Source organism: Martes martes (genome assembly GCF_963455335.1).
Source record: "Martes martes genome assembly, chromosome: X".
NCBI classification, from domain to species: Eukaryota; Metazoa; Chordata; class Mammalia; order Carnivora; family Mustelidae; genus Martes; species Martes martes.
In genome coordinates this window covers 13613924-13627433 of record NC_137897.1, presented here as the reverse complement: position 1 = coordinate 13627433, position 13510 = coordinate 13613924, and the positions used below count along the sequence as shown (strand labels likewise).

Below are 13510 nucleotides of genomic sequence, written 5' to 3'. Positions count from 1 at the left end.
ATTGGCTCAGGTCATGATCCCAGGGTCCTGGGGTCGAGCCCCGCATCGGGCTCTCTGCTTGGCGGGGAGCCTGCTTCTCCCTCTCTCTCTGCCTACTTGTGATCTCTCTCTCTGTCAAATAAATAAATAAAATCTTTTTTTTTTTTAAGATTTTATTTATTTGACAGATGGAGATCACAAGTAGGCAGAGAGGCAGGCAGAGAGAGAGGAGGAAGCAGGCTCCCCATCAAGCAGAAAGCCCGATGCGGGGCTCGACCCCAGGACCCTGGGATCATGACCTGAGCCGAAGGTAGAGGCTTAACCCACTGAGCCACCCAGGTGCCCCAAATAAATAAAATCTTAAAAAAAAAAAAAATTCTACATGGTGTTAAGACCTAAACACAGATTCTTCCATAGGTTTTATCTACTTATCATTTCTATTCTTGTCTACTTCAAAAGAAGATTTGGGTGGACTCCTTAAAGACCCATATAAATTACAGCCTATCACCACACAAATCCTCCTTGACAGATTCCCAAAGAGGCTTCCCAGGGAGAGCCTCAGACACCCACTGGGGATCTCTCAAGCCAAGTCATTAGAGGATAGATACAAAGGCCCCCTTTCATGATATGGGTTGTACCACTAATCACTACAGCATGAAGCAAAAAATTATCATCAGTCTACTGAAGTTTATATCCTTGGGATCTTTTTCCTTTGCAAATGTGAACTAGAGGAGTCAAGTGATAATTAAGGCAGAACGGAGACAACAGTACCTGAACTGGGGAGTGATCCCAGATAAGACAGAGGCATAATGTGAACTTCCTAAATGGAAAGGAGTAACTACATGATGACTATTATTCCTTAGTGTACTAAAATCTCATGGAAACAAACAAAGTGAACACAAACTTGGTTAAGCAGAATTTGAATCTGCTCACAGGCCACCGGGCGGGGGGGGGGGGGGGGGGAGGGCGAGTAAAGGAAAAACAAACAAAAAAAATCCCCAAACAAATAAAACAATCCAGCTAAGAATGGTCTATAACATATGTAAACCAATCACTCAGAAGACAGTAAAGAGCAGTAAAACACAATCATACCACCTCAGTTAGGCAGAGAAAACATAGGATAAATGGTTATTGTCAATTTATGGATATGCACACATATCTTGAAAAAGTACTAGGTCTCGGGTTTTCAAAATTCCAATAGATTAATAACAATTATGTTATGTGGAGAGAAAATTGCAGTGAAAGGAGAAAATATTCAGAAAACTTCACATTAAGAATGACCATTTTCTATTTATCTTTTAAGAGTAGATGAACGAAACAACTTACTAATCCCAGAGGCTGAGCAATACCAGATGACAAGATCAGCTTCTTGGTAGAGAAGGGAAGACAGCCCCCACCCCAGAAGTAGAGGGTTTTAAGATTATGATAAAAATTTTTATTTTAAGAAACACCAATTTTAATCACTATCTACCAAACTGACTTTACCATTTTCATATTCTTATTCTTATAAGAAACTAACTTGTCAACTCAATGATTAAAAAAACAAAAACATACGAGCTTTCTAATAGAGCCAAACCTACTTGGTTCAGTTGCAAAGACTGTCCTAGGTGGCTTCCTCCCCACTTGTGTTTGGCATCCTCTTCTCCCTCCAGAAATCCCCTTGCCCTCACCCACCCTTCTGCCTCCAAGCATCACGCCTGGGCCCCATTTACGCAGGATCTTCTCATTCATGAGGCTAGAAACCCCCTTAGTTGCTAACCTATGCTACCTTTCCCAGGAAATGCATAGGTTTTCATAATATATTATTAAAGATAAGAAAGTCTTTAAGACCCACACAACTCTTTAATTATGGTTCTGAATCATGTAATAAGCATAAGGAAGATATTTTTGAATAAAGAGGGCTTTCCTTCTTTTCTTTAATTGCATCATTTAAGCAGCCACCTCCTCCACCTACTTGTAAGACCAACACTGCATCTGTATTTCCTTAAAAGGGAATATTTACCTATTAGACAAAGTGCTGCTTTCCACGTGGTAAGGTTTTCTTTTTGCTGACCTTGAAGGGGAACGATCCAGAAGTCTCTGGGTTTGAAATGTAGGGTGATTCAAACATTGTTCTGTCAAGTATCTGTCAGCTGGGTCCAACTTCAGTAAATTCTTAGGAAACAAAGTTAGGATTGGAAAGAACATTACAAAGTCAAATTTAAATTGTAATAAAAACCTTATTTCTTTTCCTTATAAAAGAAATGCATGGTCATTGCAAACTATCTAGCAAACACAGTTTAGTCCAAAAAAAACTTTTTAAAGAGGGTTATTTAAATTATCACATTATTGGGATGCCTGGGTGACTTGGTTAAATGTCTAAATTTGGCTTAGGTCTTAGGGTCCTCGGATGGAGCCCTGTGTCAGGTTCCACGATCAGCAGGAGGTCTGCTTCTCTTTCTCCCTCTGCCCCTCCCCTACTTGTGCTCGCTCACTCATTCTCTTTCTCTCAAATAGATAAAATCTTTTTTTAAAAAAAATGTTTTAAATAAAAAAATAAATAAATTACCACATTATCTTACTGCTGTTGCCCTCTGGGGATAAGCTCTCCCAGCCCTTTTCTGAATATCGTATATACATATTTTGTTTTATAAAATCTGACTTTATGTTATACGTGGAAGTTGTGGATCCTGCATTTTTCACATACTAGTCAAAAACATTTTTTACAACATAACAAACATCTGACATGTATCTTGGAAGAAGTATATATTCATATGAAACAATATACACTCATCTTTCTCCTGCCCCCTTTCGGGAGGCAGCCCATAGTCTTGCGCATCCTTCCATAGATATTCTGTACCTATCTCTGTCTGTTGCTTTTATTTTATTTTTTAATTTTAATTTTTATTTATTTTAATTTTTTTAAATTTTTTTAATTTTTAAAGATTTTATTTATTTATTTATTTATTTGACAGAGAAAGATCACAAGTAGGCAGAGAGGCAGGCAGAGAGGGAGAGACAGAGAAGCAGGCTCCCTGCTGAGCAGAGAGCCCGATGCGGGACTTGATCCCAGGACCCCGAGATCATGACCTGAGCTAAAGGCAGCAGCTTAACCCACGGAGCCACCCAGGCGCCCCTGTTGCTTTTATTTTACCCAAATAGTAGCAGACACACTATGGTCTGCACTTAACTTTCTTTCCAATGGACATTAGATTTTAAGAGATCATTGCATATCAGTGAAGAGCTTTTACTCTATGGATATGCCTTAGGTTGTTTTTAGCAATTCTCTAATGACAAACATTTTGGTTGTTTCCTTTATGTTATTATTATGAAAATGATACAACAAATAACTTCACAACATGTTCTTAAATGACGTAGGAAGTATGTGGGATGGATATATCATAATTTATTCAATTGGTCTCCTAATGTTAGACATTTAGATGGCTGCTACTTTTCACTATTATAATTAATGCTATGATACATAGCAGAAATCCTTGCATGCATACATGATCCCTTTCATAGGATAAACAACCAGAGATATATTGTTAATTATGCAAACTTTTGAGGATTATTTTCTATGTGTTGAAAAGTCATCCCCTAGTAAGTTTGTCTGAAATGATACTCCTTCTCAGCAACTGAGAATCTGCCAATTTCCTGATATCTTCATCAACAACAGGCATTATCATTTTTTTTAACTACTTGTAAGCTACAGACATTTAATAAATGGTATCTCATAGCTGTTTTAATTCAAATCTGTAATTACTAATGAGGTTGAGTATTTTTATGCTTATTGGTTTCTTGCAGTCCTTCTTTTCTTTTTCTTTTTTTTTTTTGTTTTAAGATTTTATTTATTCATTTGACAGACAGAGATCACAAGTAGGCAGAGAGAGAGAGGGAAGCAGGCTTCCCGCTGAGCAGAGAGCCCGACACGGGGCTCGATCCCAGGACCCTGAGATCATGACCGGAGCTGAAGGCAGAGGCTTTAACCCACTGAGCCACCCAGGCACCCCCTTCTTTTATTTTTCTATTCGTGTATCTGTCCTAATTTTTTTTAAAAGATTTACTTTAGGGTGAGGGCAGAGGGAAAGGGAGAGAGAGAATCCTCAAGCAGACTACTTGCTGAGCAAGGAGCCAGACTGGGGCTGGATCCCAAGACTCTGGACTTGGATGCCCAACCAACTGAGCCACCCAGATGCCTCTGTCCTAATTTATTTTTAAGTGTTCTTTATATATTACAGTAACTAACCCTTTCATGTTGCACATAGGAGATGTTTTAACAACTAAAATGTTTAATATTTTCTTCTAATACTATTTATCTTATTAGTAATTGGACAAGATTTCTAAAAGTGAATCATTAAAGTAATTTTTATTGAAAAATTAAGCAAATATATAAAACATAAATCTACATAACCTAACACAACTCAGTAGAGCACACTGGAATCTGCTGGGATGATATTCTCACAGCAAAATTCACTGATGGCATTTTCTCTCAGAGAAAGGAAGAATATTGAAATTCCAGCATTCCCAAATCTATCTCTAGGTCACTTTCATTGGTTATACCCACAGTTAATCTCTTTGTGATCCACTTGGACAGTGAGAACAAACCTAGATTTGCTCCCAGTGAGCCAGAATTCAATTTCAGACAACCTCCTTTAACCTAGCACCACAGAAAATTTGAAGTCTTATTCTACCATACACTGAAACATTCACTTCGGGTCAAAAGATTCTGCTAACCCAAGCCACTGTTTATATGCAAGTGGATTTAAATTCATGTTGACTCAGATAGAATTCTAAACTTATTGCAGTTCTTGCCTCCTCCTCTTTAGAAAATAAAAAACTGTGGAGGTATATAAAAATGATTTTGGTCTCAGCAGCCAAACAGTTAACATCAAAATGGTTTCAAATGTATGATACTAGTTAAAAACAGCAAAGCTGGCTCCTGAGTAGTATTTTAAATTAGAAGTACATAGGACTTTTTACAAGCCAAATATCTACGAGCATCGAAGTGCTATTTTAAGATTATCAACTGTAGAAATTACTGCATATACACACAAAGAACTATTTTTATATCCATAAATATAGCTGTTAATTTTCAAATTACTTAAAAGGAGGAGGTCATTATGAGGAAAGTATAAAACTCACCAAGTAAACAGCTTCAAAATTCAGCATTTCAGGGGAAAAAACTAAAATAGAGTCCATGTATATTACCGTGGGTTGGATCAATTCTGGTAACCTGCATCCCCTCTAAAATGGCTAATATGTATAAACAGATGCAGGATGAGATGGCTATTTTAGGTACTTATATATGGACAATATCAACAAATCTGCTTTAGGGAATGGCATAGAGAATATATTTCTTCATGAAAGGATAAATAATGTTATTTACTTTTCAAATTCATTTTGAAAATGGTTAAAAGACAAAAGGAATAATTCTATTTATGTAACATTCAATAACAAGGCAATATTAATCTTTGGTGATAGAACTCAGAATTATGGTTTCCAGGAGTGGGGAGGCATATGGGGTGGAGAGTCAGGGAGGGGGTCTTGAAGAGGCTTTTTGGGTGTTAATAATTTTCTCTATCTCAGTCTTGATGTGGTTACATTGATATGTTTACATTCTAAAAACTAACTGAAATGTATACATAATTTGCATATCTTATGAATATACATTTCAATAAAAATGTTTACTTAATGTTAAAGAAGTTTGAAGCTAAATATTCTAAATAGGAATTAGTTTAATTTCCAAATTGGTATCAATACAGAAAGATTCTCATTTTCTTTGTACTTTTATCTGTTCTAGATTTTACCAGGTACCACACTGACCCTTGGTAATTAGAATTGGTAATGATTTAACTAAAAAAAGTTCAGTTATTTTTTTAAAAAGACAAAAGGCAAAAACCATGAAACTGTATTTAATTCAGTTCTTTTTTCACTTTATTTATAATTTTAAGTTACCAAATCATTAAGCCCTGATAAATATTGATTGTGTGACAGAACATACTGACAGAATCAAAACTGAATCAAGAGATAATTTATGCCTAATTAATATGAAAGACCCTTGAGGGTTATCTTTTTAATAGCATCTCTCCATCTGTGTTCAGAACACCAGTACTGTAGTTATTTTTTTTTCAATTTTATTTTAATTTTTCAGTGTTCCAAGATTCATTGTTTATGCACCACGCCCAGTGCTCCATGCAATACGTGCCCTCCTTAATACCCACCACCAGGCTCACCTAACGCCCCACCCCACTCCCTTCCAAAACCCTCAGTTTGTTTTTCAGAGTCCACAGACTTTTTTTTAAATAGTATTCAGTATTTAATTAAATGTGGGAAATGCTGAGCAAGACATAAATGCTTCTTTACCTAGGATTTCCAAAAGCCTTCCTAAATTAATGAATATTGTGATTCTCTACAAAAGGTTATGTGGTATGTGGCCTTTCTAAAAGCCGTGCCCAATCCCTCACCGTTGCCGCGACACCAATTTGCACAGTGTTCCTCAGGACACAGAGGAACATAGTTTAAAGCACAACAAAGTTCTGAAAGCGCTCTCGGCAATTTCCAGCTGTGCTAAGTGTACCTTTAAGACTATGTGCATAATGTAACCACCCCTGATTTTGAACAATAAACTAAATGGACGTACAATAAAATTGATCCATTAACAAGTGTTTTTTTGAAGGTCTGCTATCAAAAAACCAGCACCAGCTTACGCACTGGCTGGCTGCAATGAAAGCCAGAGAAACAGGAAAAACTGGTTCTTGCTTCAGTGGCTGTCCATCTAATGGGGAGGAAGAGCTTGAATAAAAAACGGTGAGAATGTTTCTGGTAGTGCAGAGCAGGAGAACTTTCTGGATAGGGACAGGAGCAGGAGGAGGCATGCTCAGGTGTGGTAGAAGCAGTGATTCTGCTGTGGCAAAAAAAAGAGAGAGAGACCCAGAAAAAGCCCCACCCTCAGGGAGAGAAGAGGCCGAATCCGAAAAAGGGCAGAACTAGGTTCACTTACAAAATAATCTTGAGAGGCCTTAAATGTCACGTTAAAAAAAAAGTTAGAACCTTTCTTCTTTCAACATTCATTTTAAGATTTGTTTGGAAACGTTATACCTAAGCAGCTCTTTAACGCTGAATTTTTAAGTTATTTATTATTTATATTTAAATCATTATTATTCTACCCACTTTAGGAACATAACTGAGGTATCTCATGGTCTTGTCTACACGGAATGTGACAAAACTAGGTACTGTTGCTATTTTGATTAAACCGCATGCTTTTAACATAACATAGTCCCCCATTATTCACTATAACACATCTATTAACGAAATACAAAGCAGGCTTTGGTCACATGTAAACAGAAAACAAATCCACAAACCAAAAGACATTTTATATAGACAACATCAACTTGTCCCACCTTCATTAAGTCAAGTAAGACGCTATTTAGAATTCCAAGGTATCTTCTCTCCAATGTCTGAGGGTGGTTAACAGCTGGAAACTGTAAGAACAGACAGGAGTGTTAGCACGTGGGGAAGGGGACACATGTGCATATGTGCTGTGAGTTCTGGAAAAGGTAACAAAGGAACAGAAGTTACTGTCCTAGTGCCAGAGTCAAATTCATTTCATGTGTCTATTAGTTTTATGTCTATGTATTTGAGGTACAGATTAATAGGACTAGGTATCAAATAACAGGAAAATGTATAGATAAGAGAGGATATTAAATCTAGCCAATGAAGCATGTAAAACAAACCTAACTGTAAAGATTTGAGACTATACAGTTTACAGGGTACTGTCTGTTTATATAGATACTTCAGTTATAACATAGTTTACACAGAATTTGTCTGCTTACATAGACAATTCTTAAGGCTTTTTCACAATATCATTTACTCTTGAAAATTAGAGAAATGAAAAAAAAAAGAGAGAGAGAGAGAGAGAGAAGGGGCACCTGGGTGGCTCAGTCGGTTAAACAGCTGCCTTCAGCTCAGGTCATGATCCCAGGGTTCTGGGATCGAGCTCTGTGTCAGGATCCCTATTCCTTGGAGAATCTGCATTTCCCTCTCCCTCTGCCCCCGCCGCCACCACCCCCCCAGACCCCCCCGCTCATGCTCTCTCTCTCTCTAGCTCAAATAAGTAAATAAAAATCTTAAAAAAAAAAAAGAGAGAGAGAGAGAGAAGGCAGAGAGGCCAGTACTTGAAAGGCCACAGAAATAGCAATAGTGAATTCAGACACATGTTTGAACATTGCTTTTAAAATACTTTTTTAATGACCTGTTTTCAATTCCTTCCTTTATATAAGCTGGAACAGAAGGCCAACAGTCTTCTAAATTAATAAATGCCTTTTTAAATAAAATGAAGAGAAGAGGTCAAATTTATTAAGGTGCTCTGTCCTCTCTGCCATCCCACATTTTGCAACATCCACATGGATGAGAAAGTATTAGAGCTCAATGCCATGCACTCCCTCGCAATGGGAAGGGCTCCTTTGCCTTTAATACATATTTCCTTTATACCGACATAAGAGCATTTCAAAGTACCAGAATCCTTGAACGTGTTCAGTACGTGGATGGGAGGACTAGTTATGGAGGGAAATTCAAACAAATCACTGAAGTTGTGATTATGACATTATCTGCACACTGTGCTAGGGACAGAAGGAATTACAGCATATGGGTCAGACCTAAACCATGCAATTAAGCAACCCACAGTCTGGCTGAGACAGCAATCAGCACTGAAGTGTGCAGCCAAAAATTCTACTTGAAGCTCGGAGGAAGGAGAGACCAAGGTGGAGAAAAAGAGACTTGCAGCTGGAGAAAAAGAGAATCCGCAGATAATATTTGAGCTAGGTTTTGAAAGGTAAGAAAAATGTGAGGACAGAGAAAAGTAGGACAGCAGTCCAGATAGAGGAAGTAGAAGGAATAACACAAACTTAACACAGACACACGGGCAATAATTTTAACTAATTAGAGAAGGAAGTGATGCTATACAAGGCATTTTAGCAATTCTTCTTATTTTAGAGATGAAGAAGGTGATAATCAGAAAGTTCAAATAACTTATTCAAGGCAAGTTACATAATTAAAAAGCAGAACTAATATTTGCATCCAGGTCTATAATCCAAACCCACACTCTTTCTGAACCTAGGCACCGCTCTCAACGGAAGTTCTTTTGGATGTTGTTGGAGTATTAAATACCAGCCCAAAGAGAGACACCTGTCATGCTGTGATAAACAACTCTGTCTGCTACATTTTAATTAATATTTTGCTTATGAAGTCTATCTTATGCTACCAGATGTCCTTTTCTTTCTTCAGAAGTAACATTTCATTGATAAGAAAATTAATGCAGAGACTGAAAAGGTATTTAAAAAATTATGATAAAAAATGACCAAACTAAGTTAAAAAATTAATTTATATGCTTTTGAGTGAAATCTACCATTCTCATGTGATAATTCAACATACAACCAAAACTCAAGCATAGAAGTTTAAATTATATCCCAATGAGTAGTTTTTCTTTCTTAATCACTTGAACAATACAATACAACGAGAGTATGTCTTTAGCAAGCTCTTACTATGTGTCAGGCACTGGTCTGGGCATATTACAGAGAACAATTAACCTTTACAACAACCCCAAAGGGTAGTACTTCTGTTACCAGCATTTTCTACACGAAGAAACCAAGGCACAAGAAACTTGCCAAAGTCATTCATGTAAGAAATATGGAGCCAGGCTATGAACCCCAGCAGTCTAACTCCAGAGTCTATGCCCTAGTCTATGAGACTACTGTTACTTTTTCAAAATAAAGCATACCAAAAGAGCAACATCTTGCTGATTTTCCAATCTCTACACAACTGAATCAAAACGCCAGTAACACTGGACTAGTCACTGGTGAGTCTGTAACTCATGGAAGTTCCAGTTCCCACACTCTACATGCTTAGCTATCTTTCACAGATATTCTCCAACAAAATGATAAAGAAAGACATTCCCCTCAAATGATGTTAAACCTCCAAAAAGACTAACCTAATTTAGTTAAAAGACCACAAACATGTTCAGACTAAATTGTAAAAATATTAACGTTTATAAAAATCAAAGTAACACAGAAGCAGCAATTTCTCTGAAGGTTATTTATAAGCGGTGCTGTCATATGCTATCCAGCGTTTTACAGATAATACTACTTAGTGAGGAGGTCTGTGAACAAAACGGACCACACACAAATAAGGGAAAGAGATCCTTCGTTTGGCCTATCTAACCCAAAGCTACTCATTGTTCATATCCACGACAAATTTCAAATCTTCTATAAATCTTCCTCTAATGAGTCCAGCCAACTATGATTTCTAACTTTCCAGAATGTTTAACACTCTCACGGTCTCAGCCATACTGCTAGATGTATTAGAAAACAGTGCAACGCAGTAAAGAATGAGGCGTTTTATTATAAGTCATATTGCTTTCCAATTATTTCATGCACAAACGTCTTAATTCTTCGGCTAGTTTATAAGTTATTAAGGTCAGGTACCGTAACACATCTGTTTACACTCTCTTCAGGCAATCCAGCATGGAGTCTCTTTAACCAGGCAAAGAACAGGCAGCCAGCAGGCCAAACTTGATGTTCCAGAAGTTACTGTTAAAATCCTGAGGTCAAATATTCAATCATTCAGGGGCGCCTGGGTGGCTTAGTGGGTTAAGCCTCTGCCTTCGGTTCAGGTCATGATCTCAGGGTCCTGGGATGGAGTCCCGCCTTGGGCTCTCTGCTCAGCAAGGAATCTGCTTCCCTCCCCCCCCTCTGCCTGCCTCTCTGCCTACCTCTCTGCCTACTTGGGATCTCTGTCTGTCAAATAAATAAATAAAATCTTTAAAAAAAAATTCAATCATTCATTATTATTCAACCTGCTAGGCACTACTCTAGATGTGCTATGAATCTACTAGTGGACATGGTAGTTCATTTCCTCAAGGAATTCATCAGTTCAGTGAGATACGTAATTTTTTGAAAACAGCTATTTAAAAGAGATGGCAATGAGCACTACTGGAACACGGAAGGGGGAGTCACCCACTCCCTGGAGGAGTCCAGAAAGGCTTCCTGGAGGGAGAACACTTGACCTCAGTCTGGGAGAAAGAGGAAGAAGAGCTTTCCACGAAGTAGAGCAAGTACTAGGAGCACCATAGAAATGAAAACACAGCACTGTAGGAGCAATATGTCAAGGAAATGGTGAGAAGTTCAATATGTTGACAAGTAGGGGGCAATGGTGGGAATGAGTGGCAGATAAAGTTGGAGGGCTAAGAGCAAGGGGTTCTTAATGTTACCACCTAAGGAGTTTAAACGTAAGCAATCCCATAGAGGTTTCCAAACACAAAGGAGATACAACTGAATGTGCAATCTGAAGGACAATTATCGCAAAGGCAATGTGAAAACACTAAAGTGAAGACAGAAAGTTGGAGAGATGCGTTTAGGAGTGATCGTCAATAGTTCAGGTAAAACGGTGTTAAGCTGGAAAAGTCCTAAATGTTTTTAGGACTTCTAAAATGTTTTTAGAAGTCAAAGAAAAGCAAAGACAAGCGTGGTGGGAGTTTGGAGAGAGAGGAGCAGGCACCACGTTGGGCGCTCATGTGTGAGGAGGGGATGCGCCTCAAAATGGAATGAACGGAGGTCCAGAAAGTCAAAAGGAAAAATGAAGTGCTCAGCAAAACTCAAGAAAATATGGTTTGAGAATCATGCATTTAAGAGAAAGAAAGAAAATGGCAGTGAGCATATTTTAGCGTTCTCATAATGGTCACCAATTGGCATGTTAGTCCAGAGTAGTTGAAAACTAAAAAAGTAGCTTTTGGGGTAGATGGAAGAGAGAAGCAGCCTCTGTCTGGCTACTGTAATAAGTTGCTTATCTCTCATCTGGGGAAAGTTTCTACCTTAAGACCCTCTTTAAGCATATTCTCTGAAAACAAGTTTTGTACAAAGTTAGCAAGCCTAGAAAAGGCTGCCCAAGACAATATACTAGCTTGAAAAGAAGATCTGATATTTCACTGTCAACAGACAAGAAATACATGCTAGAACACAACCTTTAAATCTATAGAATGCAAGGATTCATATTCTCCCTCAAATCATTACAAATGTTTGTTCAAATAAGCAAGTCATTTATACATTTTCATATCTTTTAGGGATGCTTAATATTTTAGACAAAGAAACATTCTGAGAGAATCAAAGTGTAGACTATAATAATGCATATGCTAGAACAGGGTTTGCAAAATTGGAACTTATCAATTAGGAAAAACATTGCCAGCTCCCACTTTCAAATTCAGAATATTTCTTAAAATTCACAAATTATATATAAGATTCAAAAATAAAATACTATAATGGAGATTATAAGCATTGTATTGGGAAAGGGAAAAGTATTCAATGGACAGCTTAGCATTCCATTGTGCAATGAACAATGATTTAAATACTGCTGTATTGATTCCATTTGGAGTTTTATTAAAGCTTCTTACCCGGAGCCCATGGAATCGAGGATTACTGTAGAAGAGTTTCATCTGTTCGGATGGAAGTGGTCCTAGCACCTTCTGAATAGTAAAAAGTTGGTCAATTTCGCTTTCTCCAGGAAATAAAGGCTGTCCATCGCTAAGCTCCCCAAGAATACAGCCCACTGACCACATATCGACAGACTTTCCATAAGGAGCTCTGAAAGGCAAAGGGAGAAACTGTCTTGGCAAATGAAGAAACACATTTTAATAATTTCCAAATTATTTTGAACAGATTCATAATTTAAAGCAATTCATATATTTAAGGAACTACAAATGAGGCTGAAAAAAAGGAATTATGGATATCCAAGAAAAAATTCAGAGCACAAGTAAATAAAACTATGCTAACAAAACCAACAGTTTAATAATAATTTAGTAGGTATACACTAAGTTGGAATCTACTCATATCTGGGCATATCTTGAACACGAACGGCTTAATAAACCCTAATACAGTACACATGTCTGATGAGTTAACATTTCACCTGGAAAATCAAATGTTCCCAAGAAATGCATTTTCTAGGTAATTATCCCTTAGCTCTTAAAATGTCAAAAAGTTATACCTCATCCATTTTTTGAGATCAGTCTATTAAAATGTACTACTGACTCAACGTATCTTCTTAAACAATAAACACTGAGTACTATTTAACTTCTGATTGCCTAGAATCACAATTTCTAATAACTAAGAGTAGGCTAAGCTCTATAGTATTATTTACCTAAAACTATTTGAACCCTGTGTATATGGAGCTTTATGATAACTATTTGCCTCAAGGCATCTTTTTTCCATTTCCTTCGGGGTTTATAGTTCTCCTCTAGGATCTAAGTTTAGCAGAGGGCTCTGTTATTAATAAATGGAGGCTATATGTGAAAACCTAAGTACTCCAAAAAAAGCTTTATATGTATGCCCCAATATCTATAGTCTTAAATCAAATTATATGTGGCAGACAAAGAAACCATATTTTATTTAGTTTCAAACACAAATAATCCAAATTTTAAGAAGGGAAAGCCATGAGTGCCTGGGTGGCTCAGTCGGTTGGGTGTCTGACTCTTGCTTTTGGCTCAGGTTATGATCTCGAGGTTGTAGGA

The 13510-nt window shown here is 37.4% G+C and overlaps 1 protein-coding gene across 1 annotated transcript in view; it reads right to left on the bottom strand.

The window, feature by feature from the left end:
• CDKL5 (cyclin dependent kinase like 5) overlaps positions 1-13510 on the bottom strand; it is a 211153-nt gene that overhangs the window by 33572 nt on the left and 164071 nt on the right. Inside the window, exons 9-11 of the mRNA XM_080794722.1 lie at positions 12398-12587; positions 7359-7439; positions 1982-2133 (exon numbers count right to left, since the gene is read on the bottom strand). Coding sequence (XP_080650848.1) covers positions 1982-2133; positions 7359-7439; positions 12398-12587 — 423 coding nt within the window. The remainder of the gene's footprint in view (positions 1-1981; positions 2134-7358; positions 7440-12397; positions 12588-13510) is intronic.